The sequence below is a fragment of the Coptis chinensis genome, chromosome 8 (assembly GCF_015680905.1).
Source record: "Coptis chinensis isolate HL-2020 chromosome 8, ASM1568090v1, whole genome shotgun sequence".
Lineage (NCBI taxonomy): Eukaryota > Viridiplantae > Streptophyta > Magnoliopsida > Ranunculales > Ranunculaceae > Coptis > Coptis chinensis.
The window spans coordinates 32,277,641-32,295,043 of NC_141463.1; the positions used below are offsets into that span (position 1 = coordinate 32,277,641).

General features: G+C 35.7%; 1 protein-coding gene across 19 annotated transcripts; it reads right to left on the reverse strand.

The window, feature by feature from the left end:
- Positions 1-1,051: 1,051 nt before the first annotated feature.
- LOC147481114 (uncharacterized) lies at positions 1,052-8,942 on the reverse strand. Of its 19 annotated transcripts, none has more exons than XM_086577090.1 (7): positions 8,825-8,942; positions 8,406-8,762; positions 3,571-8,334; positions 2,970-3,392; positions 2,792-2,848; positions 2,024-2,142; positions 1,052-1,822 (listed from the first exon to the last, which is right to left on the reverse strand). In XM_086577090.1, the coding sequence occupies exons 2-3, from the start codon at positions 8,753-8,755 to the stop codon at positions 6,426-6,428; spliced, it is 2,259 nt and encodes a 752-aa protein (XP_086433216.1). In that variant the 5' UTR covers positions 8,756-8,762; positions 8,825-8,942; the 3' UTR covers positions 1,052-1,822; positions 2,024-2,142; positions 2,792-2,848; positions 2,970-3,392; positions 3,571-6,425. The 19 variants fall into 19 exon arrangements, with proteins under 19 accessions (XP_086433216.1, XP_086433222.1, XP_086433226.1 ...); XM_086577096.1 differs by having other exon boundaries at positions 1,052-1,268; positions 1,697-1,822; positions 3,331-3,392; positions 6,412-8,334; positions 8,406-8,902; XM_086577100.1 differs by having other exon boundaries at positions 2,970-3,175; positions 3,331-3,392; positions 6,412-8,334; positions 8,406-8,902.
- Between the last annotated feature and the right edge of the window lie 8,461 nt (positions 8,943-17,403).

The following is a 17,403-nucleotide window of genomic DNA, read 5'->3' on the forward strand; positions in this document are numbered from 1 at the left end:
AACCCATTTCTGTTGGAGCATCCTAATTTGTAGTAGTCAGCTATACTACCTAATTTACTATGTACATTTTTGCGTCATTTGTTGGCAATATCTCTTTTAAGGTTAGAAAACATGCTTTGGAGTTTGAAATATCATAACTACATAAATAAATTTGCTTTTTCCAAGACTGTCAAATGACACTATATTTTTTTTTTTCGTTTTTACTTCCTTTCAAATGATACAGACATCAATAACAAATTGTAAAATTTGTAGGGTGAATTAGTGTTATCCCCACTAGATGAGCCAATTAAGATTTCTCTCTCCCCCACTAATTGGAAAATTCGGTCAACCCAATTTGATTTTTTTTTTTTGTATTGGGGGACCCTAATTTCTAGTGGGGGGAAATCCTAATTGGCTCATCTAATGGGGATAATATTGGTTAACCCAAATTTGTAAAACCAGAATAGTTTTTGAATTCTGAAGAATTCTATGCTCTGGAGGCACACCAACTGTCACCAGTGCTGAAACACAGGTGCGGGTTAATGGCAAGGGGTGTTCCTAGTAGTGGCATTACACTGAGCTCCATCACTACCAAAACAAAAAAAGCATGCCAAACTTTCATCTCCAAAAATCTCCTCCGCTAGATCCAAATTCCTGTTTCAGCAATCTGACACAACAGCCAACACTTCACCAAACACTACTAAAAAAGGGACTTGTACAACAAATATGATGTGTCGGATTTTTCAAATTTACAAAGCGACACAAGAACCAGTGACACAACAGGTTTTTAAAAACCGACACAACAGACATAGCACTTGTGTCAGTTTGTAAGTATAAACTGACACAACAAGTATACTACTTGTGTGGGTTTTTGGCATTTCACAACTATAAATTTGTTTTTGGAAAAGCTCAAACTGACACAAGAAATAGAACTATTGTGTCAATTCTTCTACAAACGGGAGACAATTTGATCCCTTCTTGTGTCACCTTTTCTCTTTTTTTTCGTAGCACCTTAAAATTGACAATTGACCTATATAAAATTATTGTCATCCCCATCAATAACACAGCAATCTGAAAAACAAACACATTTCATTACTAAATAATTCCATTATCCCACATTAGTTCATTTGTCTAAACAACAACCAACCAAGACACAACTTCAAACGTTTACAAAACCAACAAAATAAAACCTAATCAACCTAGCCTAACACCATGTGAGAAAATTATTTCACATCTAGCATACCCATCCATCTATCTAGCTATCATAGCCTCATTCTATTAAGTTCATTCTACAAAAAAGAAAAACAAAACAAAAGAAGTAGTTAGGTTCAATATATTGTAAAGCGATAAAATCAAGTACAAAATGCATATACAATCCATAATGGCTAATAGTTCACATGGCAGAACCTCAATGTATTTTTTTATCAAGGTAAACAAAAATAGGGTAAAACAAAAAAAAAATTAAAACCCACAAAATGTAAAAAACACAAAATCCATTGATACAGGTGATCTACAGCCCCTAAATATCCTGCAATGACGGCTTACACGGTATCCCAGGCATTCCATAACAACATAGAAATCCATACAATAGATACCTGTTGAGGGATCGTACTTAATCCCAAAATCGATATGTTTTGATTGCACTAACAATCACAAGAATTTTGCAATAAGAACGAAAAAAAAAAATTAGCCGGCCCCACCTAAGCGTAATACTCACTAGTAATGCTTGTACCACTCACTTTTTTTGCTGAAAGTGAACAAGAGCCTAAGCGTAGTGTGAGGATAGACTATCAAGACTGAGAAACACCCCAACGCAATTGCATATAAAACACAGCCAATTGTCCTACAAAAAACCAATAAGATCACATTTTGCGGACAATGTGAAAGTTGGAACAGGTGCATCAAATTAAATTGACCCATATAAAGCTAAAAACAAATAAGTATATACCCTCAAACAGAAAAACATACAAATCAACAAAAAACTTGAATATAGACACTAAAATTAGAAAACATAACCCGAAAATCAAAGACAAGAGAATCTCACCAGATTTCAAGCCTTCGCTATATCTGCACTTGCACACATGCATATAAGTGAACTACCTACGAAGGTGTATTCACCAAACCAGCCAAACAAATAGCTTTAGATGTAGCCTCTCCTTCTAACTGCATAAGCATTAAACTAATTGACAAAAGTACATCTCAAATGTGCATCATCTTGCAAATATTTACAGCAACCCATGCAGGAGAGTTCATGAGAAAAGTAATAAAGAACCAACTCACACCCTGATAATCTACACAAACGAATATTATCAAAAGAACCCCACTGTAACAACACAATTGCTAGCAAACAAGAACGGATATAAGTTCCGTTAACCAAGCTAACCAGATGTTGTGGTATCCTTAGCCGGAATAATTAAACATCGGTGACATGTAAAGATTGTATACAAATTTTTGTTTCAATAATCAAATAGCCAAGACTAACTAGTGGGCGTGGCACACATAATTGTGGCAAGAAAATTTATCATTATTGTATGACACTTGAGGCAGAGTACAAATAGGATCACCAATCAATGAATTAAAGAAAGATTAGTAAGAAAATTTAGACAAACCTGCAAAATGTTTCATGAACTTGAAAGAAGGACAAGGTGCCCTTGCTGAACCACCTTAATCGTGCATGGAACTTAATAGTCAAACTAACTTTTAACCATTCAAATCATGCATAGAACTTAATAATCAAACTAACTTTTAACCATTCAAATAAATAAAACATGCATGAAATAAGTATGCTATAGACAGGAGTGTAAGTTCCTACCTTTGCACGCTTCCTCACCACAACGCATTTCCAAATAACCATTTCCAACGTCGAGTCCTATAAATATATACCCGTAAGTTCAATATCATAATTCGTAGAACTAATAAGTTTTTCTAACTTGAGTCCACATAACTCGATAAGAACTCATGTTTTGATCATTAAGGCATGTGTAACTTACCTTACAAGGTATGGCTTCAGGTGTATGTTTCTAAAGTCCACACTACAAGCCACTCTAGGCAGCTGCAGGCCACACTACAGGTCGCTACAGGACACTGCCATGCTGCTACAGGACATTGGCATGCCACTGCATACCATGGCCATCACCAAGCCACTGCGGTATTCATTCACGGTATAGCTAACGACAAATTTCGTGTTTCTACGTTACTGCGGTTTCGCGGATTAACTCATCAGACAACAAGGTGTATCTTAATTCCATAACAACCTTGTTAATTAGATGGTCAGTCATCTTTGTTAATTTGATGTGTACATAATTTGGTAGAAACTAAGAAAAAGAGACACAATAAAGAGCAATCACTCACCGGAAACAGTGACCACTTATTTCACACTATGTCTCCACTTGGTTCAGCAAGTTCTCCTTTCTCTGAAATTCGAACTTCATCATCTCAACAACAACAACTTGCTGATTTTTAAACCCCACAACTAATTCCATATATATTAATTTGAAGCCTTAACTAAAGAATTCAATAATTGGGAAGGAAACAACTTCATGAGTACTTGAAATTCTAGTAAAACTTAAGAAATTAGAAGTAAAAATTTACCAGTTTGAACAATGTGTAAACAACCCAACTACTCACAACAATCTCTCTCTAGGTTTAATCTAATTGCCACCATGTATGCACAACATCAGTACGTGCAAACCCATCAACCCATTATTGAAACCCCACCTTATGTCTTCTTTTAATTGTTTATTCAAACCTTCAATTTAATATGAAGCAAGACTACAAGGTTTCATACGGAGATGTACATGAGGATTAAAGGAAATAGCACACATTCCTTTATTTTGTCTTTTTATAACTTTCTAATTTTTCTTGTATATATCCTACTTACTGACTTGGTTTGGTATTTAGCACCCCTTTGTTAATAATACCAATGTTAAGGTGCTGTTAATCCATTTCTACTTTCAACCACCCTTACCCTTATCCACCATATACTAATATACTCAGTGTTTTGTTACGATGCTATCATAACTAATTAAGCTTGTAAGCTCCCCACATTCACTAAGAACACTATTCCACCAATTGTGATAATTGAGCCCAATCTTTGCATACATAATATAGATGAATTCATATCGACAAAACGAGTCCAATAAAAATCTAATATAATAATAGAAATCCTCATAATTATTACCATCCTATTTTGGCATGTTAAATTTACGCGTGTTCAAAAACTCGATAAAACGTTCCCAATGAATCAATGATATGCAATTTAAAATTTTCGCACGTGGGTTGCTAAACTAACTTAGGCTTCTAAATCAGTGTTAAATTTATTTAAACCTCGTAAGGCTAAAACCGTTAACCCGACAGATAAGTGTCTCTAGATCTCGAGTGTAATTTACTAAACTATCCTTAAAAAGAATTCAAGACTTTACAGAAAGCAACCCAAAATCCATCTTTCTTTCCCTTCTTAAAGCTAGGTGAAACCTCACTCTTCCTCCTGTACCATTATACTTGTTCCCAGGCATATTTTATTCTTTCTACTGTTCTTCACACTTATGTTTCCCCTACAGCTTTATACACAAAAACAGATTAAGTCATTAGCAAAAGTCATCAACCAAATGAACAAGTGTCATCAGAATCATAAACTTTCTTTAAAAATATCTAACAACAACAAATAAGTTAATGTTAAGTCATATATTTTAACCCAAAAATTTACTGAGTTAAGTTTCAGTGCCAAAAGAAAGAAACCCATAAAACCAAAATGCTGGTCCCTCCTGTTGAAGTATATGATACAGTGCTCACTGTATCATTACTTCAACACCTCCTAAATTCAGTAATTTCTATTCATAGACAGTCACTCATTATAGCAAAAGGAAGATAACAAACAAAAGCAATAGTAAGAGCATAACAGCTAAGAATATAATGAAGGACTACAAAACCAATGTATACATTACCCACTTCATAAAAAAAACAAGAAAAGGGGAATCGTTAAATCTTCAAAAACAAAAAACAAAAAAAAAATTAACAGTTACCTGAGTTCAGTATGAAATATAAAGTGAAAACCCTTGTTTTTTACTAGCACCCATGTAAAATAAGAATTTGACACCATCTGGATTTGTTGGGACGAGGAGCAAGTTGGCGAACAAATAATACTTGGGGTGATGTGGTCAGGATTTATAAAGAAGACAGAGGGATATGGCGAAGACGAGATTAGAGTGGGAGATGGCAGGACGAGATGATGGAGGGTCATGGCAGAAACGAAATAGTATAAAAGCTTGAGTTTTTTTTTCCGGCTAATTTCTTAATTTCGTGAAGTTAGGGCTTTGAGCGGGATACTTGAAATATTTCAGTACAAACACTAATTAAACTCAAATTTTTATCCGAAGTGACACAACAAATGGCATTGTATTGTCGGTTTAAATACAACCGACACAACTAAAAATCTAGTAGTGTCGCTTTTCAAAGAACTGACACAACAAAACTGTTCCTAATGCAAACCGCACAAGAAAGTTTGTTGTGTCGGTTAATTATATACCCGACAACAGAATTTTCAGAAACGACACAACAACCCTTTTTTTTCGTAGTGAAATTTCTTCTCTGCTACCAGCTTCTCACATTCCTCGGTCAACACTACTCTCCAACAAAATTTCCATAATGGAGATAGGCCCTCCTTTATTTGTACAGGGCACAACAATATTTGAATGAAGTTGCAAGCTGAAGGTGTTATAAAAATTACAATAATAAGCTTAAGTACACATAGGAAACACCGTTACTAAACCACCAACGCCAAGGAATAGCACTTGGAATATATTAACTGGCTGGGATAAAAACATTGGGACAGTGATGCTATTATCATTCTATGTTCCAATACGTGACTGAACTACTTGTTACTAGCCGCTCAGCACTAAATATTTGGAGTAGGTTTTCTTAAATTCCCCTAGCCACAATCTTCTATTCGGTTCCTTACAGATTACTCTTACTTGGTAAACGAGTAGAAAGAGAGAATTGACATCGTCAGCTTCTCAATCTGATTGAGATAATGTCTATATGCAATTTTAAACCCAAAAATTAAAATAAAAAAACAACAACAACAACCAAACAAAAAAAAAGAAAAAGAAAAACCCTAGTTACCGGCTAAGCATTCATTTGCTAAGCCTTTTTAGACTTCAGCACTAATAAAACCAAAGTCAGAAGATCATTATTTAAACAAGAATGGAGCAAGGAAACAACCACGAATATAAAGAATTCACATATCAAGAGAGCACAGAAATTGAGCAGCACAAAAAGACTATTTGTGATATTTAATATCTAAGATCAGATGCACAAACTTATGGGGACATGCCGTTGCAAGCAGAGGAAAATTACAGCAGAAATATTTAGTAACTTTCATGTCCATACAAGGATACTACCTAAACGGCGAGGAAAATAAAGCTACATACTTACAGCAGCTAACTTCATTATACAGCTTCTTTGCATGTTAACTTATTGTGCCCAATACCCTTGCACTTACTACACTGAAGCTTCCTTTTGTCTAACCCTTGTGATACATTTCGATTAATCTTTGGCCTACCCGGTGGACGACGTGTAGGAGGAGGCGTCACAACCACTGTAGCCTCAGACAATTCTTTCTGCAAGGGCTTGTCCACATCTGGTACAGGGTTTATTGACTTTGAATAAGTTAATCTATAACTCTCAGTTGTGAAGTATCTGGAACAGTAATCATAGGGGCTTCTATTAATGCACTTAAGAACGGCAACGGCATGGCAACAAGGTAAACCATTTATTTGCCACCCTTTGCAGCTGCAGATGCACTGATCTATATCAACATTTTCAATGGAATCACCATGAACATCAAATGTGGAGTTACTACCAGGCGTGAATAATACTTGAAAGGAGTGTGCCTTTAGAATCTCTTTCTGTAGTCTTTCCTCCATTGAAGGAGTTAATCTTGTCAGCCACTGACTAGAATCCACATTTCGTTTATAAATCAACTCCATCATCTTCCCACGTAACGCATCAACCATTTGTGTTATTGGTAACTCGTATGCCTCCGAAACCCAACTGTAGAACATTTCTCCAAAGTTTGATGTCATAAGGTTGTACCTCGCACCCTCAAAAAATGCATTTGCCCAATGTTCAGGCTTACTACGCAGAATCCAACTGAAAGCTTCCGGAGATAAACCTTTGATGCTTTCAGTGCTCCTGTGAAACTCGTCCGATTTGAATGCATAAGCAGCACAATCCAGATCCGCAACCAAAAGACGTTTCACTTCATGAGAAAAATGAGCCGGTAAATCTTTCCTGAAGTTCTCTGAGAGGTACCTTAGACAATAGGCATGGTAACAGTTTCCAAAAATCTGAGGTATTGATTCGCTTAAACCCTTCTCGGCGTCTGCCACAAATGTTATGGATTGCGAAGTTGAAACTGCAGATCTCAGTTCCATTAAAAACCAATGCCAGTTATCGACAGTCTCCGAATCTACTATAGCAAAGGCAACTGGGAAAACACCATCATCCCCATCAGCTGCTGTTGCAGCTAATAAAGTCTCCTGGTATTTGGAGTTCAAAGGTAAACTATCAAGGAAAAGGAGGGGACGACAACCTAGCTGGAACCCATGCAGTGAGGCATGGAATGAGATAAAAAGACGATGGAAAGTTGAGTCATCCTTAGTGGTGAAGGAAGCAAAACTACCCGGATTAGTCTCCATTATCCTCTCACAGAAAAAGGGCAATTGACTATATGCCTCTTTGTGAGAACCCCGAAGTTGCTCCCTTGCAATTTCTTTTCCCCGCCATGCCTGTGAATAGTTCAGCTCAACTCCATACTCTTGTTTTATGTCGTTGACGATATCCTTTGGCTTGTAATTTGGAGACTCTCGCAACTTTTCTTTTACAATACCAGCCACCCAGGTTGTTGTTGCATGAGATCCACTTGTCAGAACACCTCCTTCACATGTATGTGTCGGATTCATTTTCTTTATACAAAATAACTGGGTAGTGGACAATCTTGAAGCGTGTATCCGCCAAGGGCAATTTTCTGATTTGCATTTGACAGTTACACGATGACTGTCATTCTTCTTAAATTTATATGCAAATGTATGAGCAATTGAGTATTTACGCAATGCTTCACGAAATTCATGAACGTTACGAAACCGCTGACTCACTCCTGTTATAGCATTCTCCCACAGACTTGGAACATTATGATGCTTACGATCAGAGAAAGGAAACGGACGAATTGGTGGTGCACTATCAACTGGTATGTCAGTAAGGGAATCAACAATATGATCAGGTTGGGTATTAACACCAATATCTATAGGAGTGTCCTCAAGTGGAACAACTGCTTCTGATAAAGTTGTTCTACTAGACCTGCATAAGCAACTGACTCAATAAGATCTCATAAAAAATAATCTAACTACATGAAATGAAAAGAAAAGTACCTACTGGCGGGAGTGTTGGAGAGATCATGACCAACAATTTCTCCAGCAGTGACAAAGACGTCGACAGTGAGTGAATCCCTATTAAAAGTGATCATCCGCTTTAAATCTTTATCATTAGATATAGTAATGAGAGTTTTCCTGTTTCCAGGGAGAAAGTACTTGATGGACACCAAACCAGAGCTACAATTAATCATCTCAGCAATCTCCAATTTGAAATCTTCAAAACATGTATCTTCATCAACATCTACTGCATGTGCTTCTCCTCCTTTATAGGATAATAATGTACCGTCTTTATTGCTCTCAAACTCACCACCAAACTGACAAATTGTTATAAGTTTTGCCCCATCCATACTTCACCTGGAAGACACCAAATTCAAATTACATACAATTATAATAAATTCAAAACAAATAATACTTACAAATACAAAATTCTTCTTCTTTTTTCTTTCTAAATATCCAATCTTTAAAGTGGAGAGAAAAGAGTAATGCGAAGCTTTTCCTTTGACGACGTATTTGTGTTAGTAGGTTAATTTAAATTATGAGCCGTTGATATATAGTATAAAAGTCTTCGATAACAATTGTTACGTTGTGAGTGGTACCGTTGTTACTTAATAGAATACGTGACCAACTAGTAGATAGATCCTAATATATCGATCCGAAAACTAGAAACTGATATCTATGAGATTGATATTTCGGAGATATCGATATATAATTTTTCACGTGTCACGTATGCAAAAAATTTGTTCCACAAAATGTCCGACAGAGAAGATTTTAGAACGTGGAATGCTAATATAAGAAACTTCAGTTTGAACTCCTGCACAGAGAAGCACTTTCACTGTTTTTAGCTCAAAGAAAAAGTTTTAGAGGACCTGATCAGTTAGCTTTTGCTCTGGTTAAGTCATGTACAGCTCTGCCAGAGCCTTGCATGGGTATGGTCTCAAGTTTGGGGTGTGAGTAGGGGTGATAATTTAGCCCTCAGGCTTTCAACTCGCCCCAACCCGGCCTTCAAAATTGCATGCTCAAACCCACAAAAGTTGGTCCTCACAAATTTGAGAGGCGATCCGGCTTGGCCCTCATGTTTATAAAGAGCGAGCTAGGGCGTAGGTTCTGAAACATGAGCCCGGCCCTCATTAAGCCCTCACTTGGCCCTCATACGTTTTGTTATTTTACATTATATTATAATTATATCTAAGTTGTATAAAAAAAAATCACTAAATTTAGTTTTCAATTAGAGATAAATTAGAACATAACATAACATATGCAATTTTTGTAATTGATTGAATGATAGGTATATAAGTTATACATAAAAGCAAATCCAACCTAACAACATAATTAAGTATGAAAAATGTAGATATTTTAAGAGTATCATCTCTTTCATCATCTCTATCTCTATTTTTGTTTTTTAAAAGCATAAGAATTAGTTTTGTATACTTAGTTAAAATTGATATATATAATCAAAGTATGATAAAAATAAACAAAAAATTACAAAAAAAAAAAGTAAATTAGTAAAGTATAATTAGATAGGGTTTTACCCAGCCCTCATTTGGCCCTGAAAAACGAGGGTCGAGGGGTGGGTTAAGGACTTGAGTTTTCATGCTTGACCCTACTCGACCCGGCCCTCAATACAAAATAGGTACGGGCTGACCCGGCCTTCAATCATGAGGGCATTTATAGTTTGAGGGTCGGGCTAGCCCGGCCCGACCCTTTTATCACCCCTAGGTGTGACAAGGCCGCGTCTTCTAAGGCTTTAATGAATATGTATGCTATATGTAGGTGCTTAGGGCATTACCTATGGGACCTGGATATAAGCCTTTATCTCTAAATTTAACAGACCTTAAAGAAAAATTGCCTCCAACGTGGCCCCTAAATAGGCCTCCAATTTAATCATCGTGGATATATGTCTCCATTTCTATGGATATTTATAAAGGACCTCGGCCTGTGAAACTTTGCACATGACTTCACTTTAATTAAGTCAACACGTGACTTCATTTTATGATTTTTTTCATCTAATTTCACATGTTATAAAAGAACAGTTTATCATGTTACACGCACCTATTATTGCGACTCATTTTTTGAATAACTTTTTAGACACATATCTTTATGTAAATCAATGGTTATCATTAGTAGGTTGGTTAAGTAGGTCAAATTAGTAGATTTGTGTATCATTACTAGGGGTATTCCTCAAACCCTTACACATACCTACTTTTTCAAAGACCTATTATTATCAAGCCTTTGAGGGGGAGGGTTTTTCATTAGGCCCTCAAATTTAATATTTTTAATAAAAAAATTACAATATATTTCATTTTAACATTAATATGCTAAAAATCACTTAAAAAATCGTTTATCTATTAAATTTGCCAACCTTATAATTTCATTATAATATTTTATGAAATGAATTTAATTGATCTTAATTGACTAATACAACTTTAACAAGTTTTTAGTAGTTTGAAGGTTTAATTGTGAAGTGCATTCGATTTTATTATTTTTAACTAATGTTTCTAAATTTATTTTTAAATCAAATGTATCATAGTATTGGCCTCCAAAACCCCCGAGAGGGTTGAGGGCGGTAAAATGATTTGGTCCTCGAAGTAAAAGTTTTGAGGGAAGGCATTTGACACCACTAATCATTACTGGTTGGAACACCCATCGAAATAGAGTTTTAGCTCCTCCTTATTGGCCTCCAAAATATGGATTGCATTGGTGAAAACTATTTGATGGATTGGACGAAAAAATGAATGATCCTGTTATTTGGATCGGAATATTCTTTTATCTGGGTATGTTTGTTCTCGAGGCTTTGTTGATTTTACTGTTGTAAATGAATTTGTTCTATGATATGCATGTAATTGTGAGCAGCCTAAGCCCAATGTGATTAGTATTGCTACTGTTTTATGCTAGGTTGAAAGGTATAGCTTCTGGGAGGAGTGTTCATGGGTACGTTATTAAGTCAAGTTTAGAATCACACTCTTATCGGGAATGCGCTCGTATCATTGTACGCAAAATATGGTTGCGTGGAGGACTGGAGGATGATGTGTTTGCGGCGTTTTCTAGAAGATGTAGTGTCATGGAAATGCTATTATTGCTGGCCGGGTATGCTGAGAATGGGCTTTTTGTTGATTATTTAAATAGGGTATTACTGTGGGATGGAGATCCACTGCTATGTCTTACGGAGGTTAAAGTTGGTGGTAGTGGCAGAGCCAGGGGGGGCATGGTACACCCTAGTGTACCCTCACTTTCTAGTTTATATTCTATAGAAGAAAATTATAAATACTTCACTCGATGCCAAAAAAACCCAAGGCAGGAAAGAAAAAAAATGAAAAAGAGAAAAACTAATCCCAACCTAATTCTTTTAAGTGTTATATATGCTTCGGTAGTGTCACGCCCCAAGACCCAACACACATCCCGAGGACGCGAAGATGAATCTCGAGGTGGTCGCTATCCTGATTCTATCGAAATTTCGGCAGAGCCTCTTTTGTTTAATCGACATTTCATATACGAAAAACCTGTCATAACCTGGACATCGCATAAAAAAAATCTTCCAACAACTATTTCCATATAAATCCTACTTTCTAAACAACAGAAAGATATATATACATATCCACAAAATGATTGAGTGTAACTATTACTCCAATACATCGTTTAGTACATCAAAATGACCTAGCTCTCTATATATACAACAAAAGAAACTAGTCTCTCTCTATACAACCAAAATCACTCGACTCTGTCCCTCGTCAAGCATAAAGGAAACCCCCCAAATCTCCATAACCATCATCCCCAGTGGTAGGGAAAGTCTCCTCCGCAAGGGGCTCGGCTGAAAGATTAATGTAAGATGAACAAAACAACTATGCCCAGTAGAAACGCACATAACCAATAAATAGACTACTTATAGTAAAACATTTAAAACATGCAGGTTTCCATAATAATATCCAAATATCGTGACTATATAGTACATCACTAACTAGCATAAATTATTTCGACATGCTTCGTTAATATTCAAAATATAGTTTTCACAAACATCATACAACTATTGTGGCCGATGCATCCTATTAGAATGGTGAGGGCTACGACCGGTATTTTCATTGCCCATCCACAGCAATCTCGGTTCAGTACTTTCCAGTGTGAACCATGCACCGTTGTTGTTTTCGATTTTACCGGGCAGGAGCTGAAATGTCGTTGTTGTGTTCGTACACACAAAATCCCCAAAGCTTTTAGGGCTCAGGTGGGCCCTGTGACCACGCCCATACTTTGTCACCTAACTACGGTAGTCAACCGTTCGACGACTAGCAGACTTTCAGGGATCGACACACATCCGAGTGGACTAAACTCTCACTCCTCGCGTCTAAACCTCATCGAGGTAACATGTAACCTCACACAAGCTAAGCACTATACAGCGTGACATGTACAAGCATGGTTATCTAGAAAAGTAGAAAGGGAATTCCCGGACTACATCCTGTAATGCATCCCTTTAAAGGTGGCCCACCACCTCAAAAGGTGTACATCACAATTGGAATCCTAGAGCGAACTGCCGTCTCCGAAAATGCGACAACAATTCCTTCTTTATAGGAATTCATCAATTATTTTCTAAATCCCCTCGTGATAAGCATAGTAATATATATACTCGTATTACCGATTATTTCCAAATACTATAGTTACATATTTAGTTTTTCTTTTAAAACTGTTGGTTCTGTATGTGTGAGTTCCTGGATTTCCAACAATCGAGTAATGCAACCTATGACTCCCAAACGAGCCAGTCATAGTAAATGACAACCGATGATTCCTAAACGGCGAATCATCGTAAATAACAATGAACCATCCGTGAAACAATCAAGAACCTCACACATAGTTACAAACAACTGGGTAATCCTTACCCGCATTACAAAATCCATCTCTCTATCTCCTTACTGAGACAAGAGACGAGAACCCTTCCCAAAACCAACAAAGAAAATAAATCCCCACTATCCAGATTTCGCAAAACCATTTCACACGAAAGCTATTCATATATTTAGTTTATATCGAGGAAATACAATGTAAAACATGAATATCACATATACATGCTGGTTGATACACAAACTATCTCTTATCATTTTAAACAACTCAAATCATGCATGAAAATAAGCGAACTATATATTGGTATGTAGGTTCCTACTTTAGCAAGTTCCGTTCTCCTTAAGCCCACTTAACCGAATCGAGCCCGCTTAACCGAATCCACTCTTATTTGACTCCTATAACATCATATACATATATGTCGACTATTAGAAGTTATCGAACGAACGAGAATTCTTATCTAACGTAAGTCGAGAAGAATCTCGACGCTACGAATTTGGTTTTAGGAAATTTTTCCTCTAACTACAGTTAACAGAGCTACAGGGCATTTCTAGCGCTGTACCTCACGTCAACACCAATCATATCTCTTCCAAATTACAACTACAACAATTTCCACACCCTTCCATTTACATTAATTCTTGTAACATTTACTGTTGTACTCCTTATCAATCGTTCATTACTCAATCTACTCTTAAACAATTATAACCCGACATGAACTGCTCAAAATGGAGTGGGTAAACCATAATTCTTACTAAATCAATACGAGTAGCTCCTTTAGTTTTCTTCTCCACCAATCCGCTAATATATCTCCCTCCAATTAGCTACTGCCAACATTTAAAACACCTCATTCCAATTATTTTTCATTAACTACAACCAATTCCATCTAAATTGAATTTAAACTATTTGTTTGAAACGAAATTACTCATCTTTCGGCTTTCGCAGAATTACGATGCAATTCAAATCAATTTTTGAATCTTCCCATTTGAATCTAGTGTTTACAAGAGATGGGTGTTTGAATTTTGGGTTTGGATTGATGAAATTTGGTGAATTTGAATTTTCTCTTTCTTAGGTTTTAGTGGTTGCGAAATTGGGGAAAAAATTTGGATGTGATATTGTTTCGTGCGATTTTTTGTTTTTTTTTTCCTTCACATGTTTTAGTTATTAAGGCCCAAGCCCAATTGTCTAAATTAGGCCTAAAGTATAATTCACTCCTAACCACTAACTAATTTGACTTAGCGGTCGAAATTATTTTTCGGCCCATCCAACTTAATTTAATCTCCTACATTCTATCCCACCGCAGGCTATAACGATAACCCACTCATGCATGTAAGCTGTTAACTTGTGCCAGTTTCGAACGCAGAAAGCCGCTAACCGATATTTTGTCAAATTTTTCTCATATGATTTGCTTATCTAACGTGGCTTATGAGTTTGAGTTAAGTTTCATTAAGTTACGTAAGTTTGAAATGTAAACCCGACCGACCAATTACTTAAATGTCCCTAGGTTTGCTATGTAATTTACTAAAATACCCTTAACAAGAATTTGAGTCTTTACAGGTAGGTTTTATATAGTCTTGGATTATTGGTCAATTCTTAGTCCTTTGATTTATAGAAGGCAACCTGGCTAAAGAAGGCTGGAAGATCGAATTAAAAGGTTTTCTGACTTTTCACCTGGTACTGGCTCATGCTCCGCCTCTTTAAATCTAAATGACATTAGTGAGATGATAAATGTTTAGGTTAAGCTTTTTCATTCTTATATTTTGAAATGTGTTAGTACTTAATGATTTCCTTTGTTAAGCTCATTAAGTCGGACTAGTCTTGTACAATACTCTCGGTCTCACAAAGGCAAGTTAAAGCCAACTCCATATGCACACTATGGATAGTTGATTGGATACACTATACTGGACCTAATGAAAGATTGAACTCTAATTCTTGAGATGATTTGATTGAAGTTCCAAATTTATGTTCGTGACCACCCAATCAGTACCTATATAATTTCTCGAAGAACTTGGAATAATCTCTATATATAATAAAATAGAGCCCCCTTTCAACAATTATTGCATCACTTTATGTGATATTAGTAAAACCTAATCATATCTAGAACCACCTGAGAGAATTAAAAAATTAAGAAATGTAGATGCAAGAACTACTTAAATTATTCATATTAGTCTGGACATTAGTACATAACAACATTAATGGGTCTAGAGATTTGCACTGATAGTCAGTTTTGATTCTTTTCATTTTGTGTGAAATAATAATTTCAAATAAGAATTATGAATTATGAATAATTAGTAAAAAATTGATTTTTAATTTAATTTAATTTTATTATTTTGTTTTTTTAGTATGCTTTGTAGGTCGGGGTTGGCTCACCCTCACTCAATTTTCTAGCTCCGCCACTGATACCCAATTCCTTTAGTTCCACCGGTGACCAACGCGGTCATTCTAATAAGCGGCCATCTCTTCTCTGTTCTCTCCTCAGTTCTCTTGTTTTCAACTTTCAGAAGTCACACACACCAACTCCTCTTATTATAAGTCCTTATCATTTGTCCATATCAAGTTTATTTTTAGGGTTAACAAGTATTACCCCCCACTAGATGAGCCAATTGGGACCCGGCCACCACCCAAATACACAAAAAAAACACGATCAACCCAATTTTTATTTTTATTTTGGGGATGTAATACTCATTAACCCTTATTTTTATTTATACTACAAAATCTCTCACATTACACCAACCTCTCATAAGAAGTGATTAATATTTTGGCATTTGTCCAAATTGTTACACTATCGATCGATATGTTAAATGATTATTGTAGTGATTAGTAAAAAAAAACATCTTAGTATATGCAGGCCATAGCCCATAGGTTCGATTATTAGAGTATATCAATCTCTAGATCGTTCTAAAACACTGTGTATGTCACGTATTTGTCATTACTAGTTGGAAACTTGGAATGTAACAACTGACCCTAATTCTGTTACAGTTAGTTAGTTACTTACTTATTTTGTTAAATCCAGCTCTCAGTTTGTAAGGTATCTTTGTAAATCATTTTTCACAACTAATGAGAATCAATTTCTTTACAATCTATATGATTTTGAGATGATGTATGTTATTGTTTTCACTAGAATTTGTTTTTTATTGAAGTTTATTGATGAAATATAACATAAGCACTAATGTGAAGTGTAATGTCTATAAAACAACGGTCGAGTTTGTTATTTCGTTCGCATTTCAATAAAATTGCAAAACGTTATTTATAAACAAAATTAATATGATCACGTGAATTTGTGAAAGTAAATTTAGGTGAGAAAATAATGGAAATAAAATAAAATAGACTTTGATTACGGAGATAGAAAATCCGTTTGAGCGAATCATATCTCCGTTAAAAGAGTTAGTTCCGATTTTTTATCCCTAATAACGGCTCTTCATCTCTGAACGAGTGTTATTAGCGTGTGGAATCGATTCAAAACCCCATCTCTGGGTGAACTTACTCGGTTCCTAATCGTTATATTTATCGAAACACCCTCCCTAACGGTAATTCTCATTCGGGCAGAGTTTCTGCTCCGAGATCACAGAAACTAAAGTGTTATTCTAATTAACAAAAAATAAAATAGAATTAAAAACATTTTAATTAAAAACTGGAAATTAAATTCTTCATTACACTAGGAAAGCAGTAAACTACTCTATTCATACTGATGGAAATGCTAACCATTCCATCCGAAAAACTAAAACTAGACCCTTCTATTTATAGTTTTTTAGATGGTCTAGATTTAATCCATTTAATCTAAATCTAACGGTTACAAATAAAATATAATATTTCAGAGAATATTATAGGGAATAGTAATGGGCTTGGACTTAATAGTAACAAGCTTTGGCTTTATCTTCATATTCCAAACTGTACGACCATTTTTTAGAATCTAGATATCGTTACGTAGAGTTTTCTGCGTTGATCATTTTAGCTAGTCAAATGCTTGAATCAGAGTTAGGAGACGGAAGATATCGCTATTTGAAGTTTTTTCTTGATTTTCGGGCTAATTTAGGTCAGTTTGACCAAGTTTTTTATCCAAAAATCTCTTCTTTAGTTAGCTTAGGGACTCAAGTTTGGATTATTCAACTTGTTTCATGGTTCTCTGAGTCCATGAGTTTTGCTGGCAGTTTGGAGCTTTAAATGAATTGATACTGAAGAT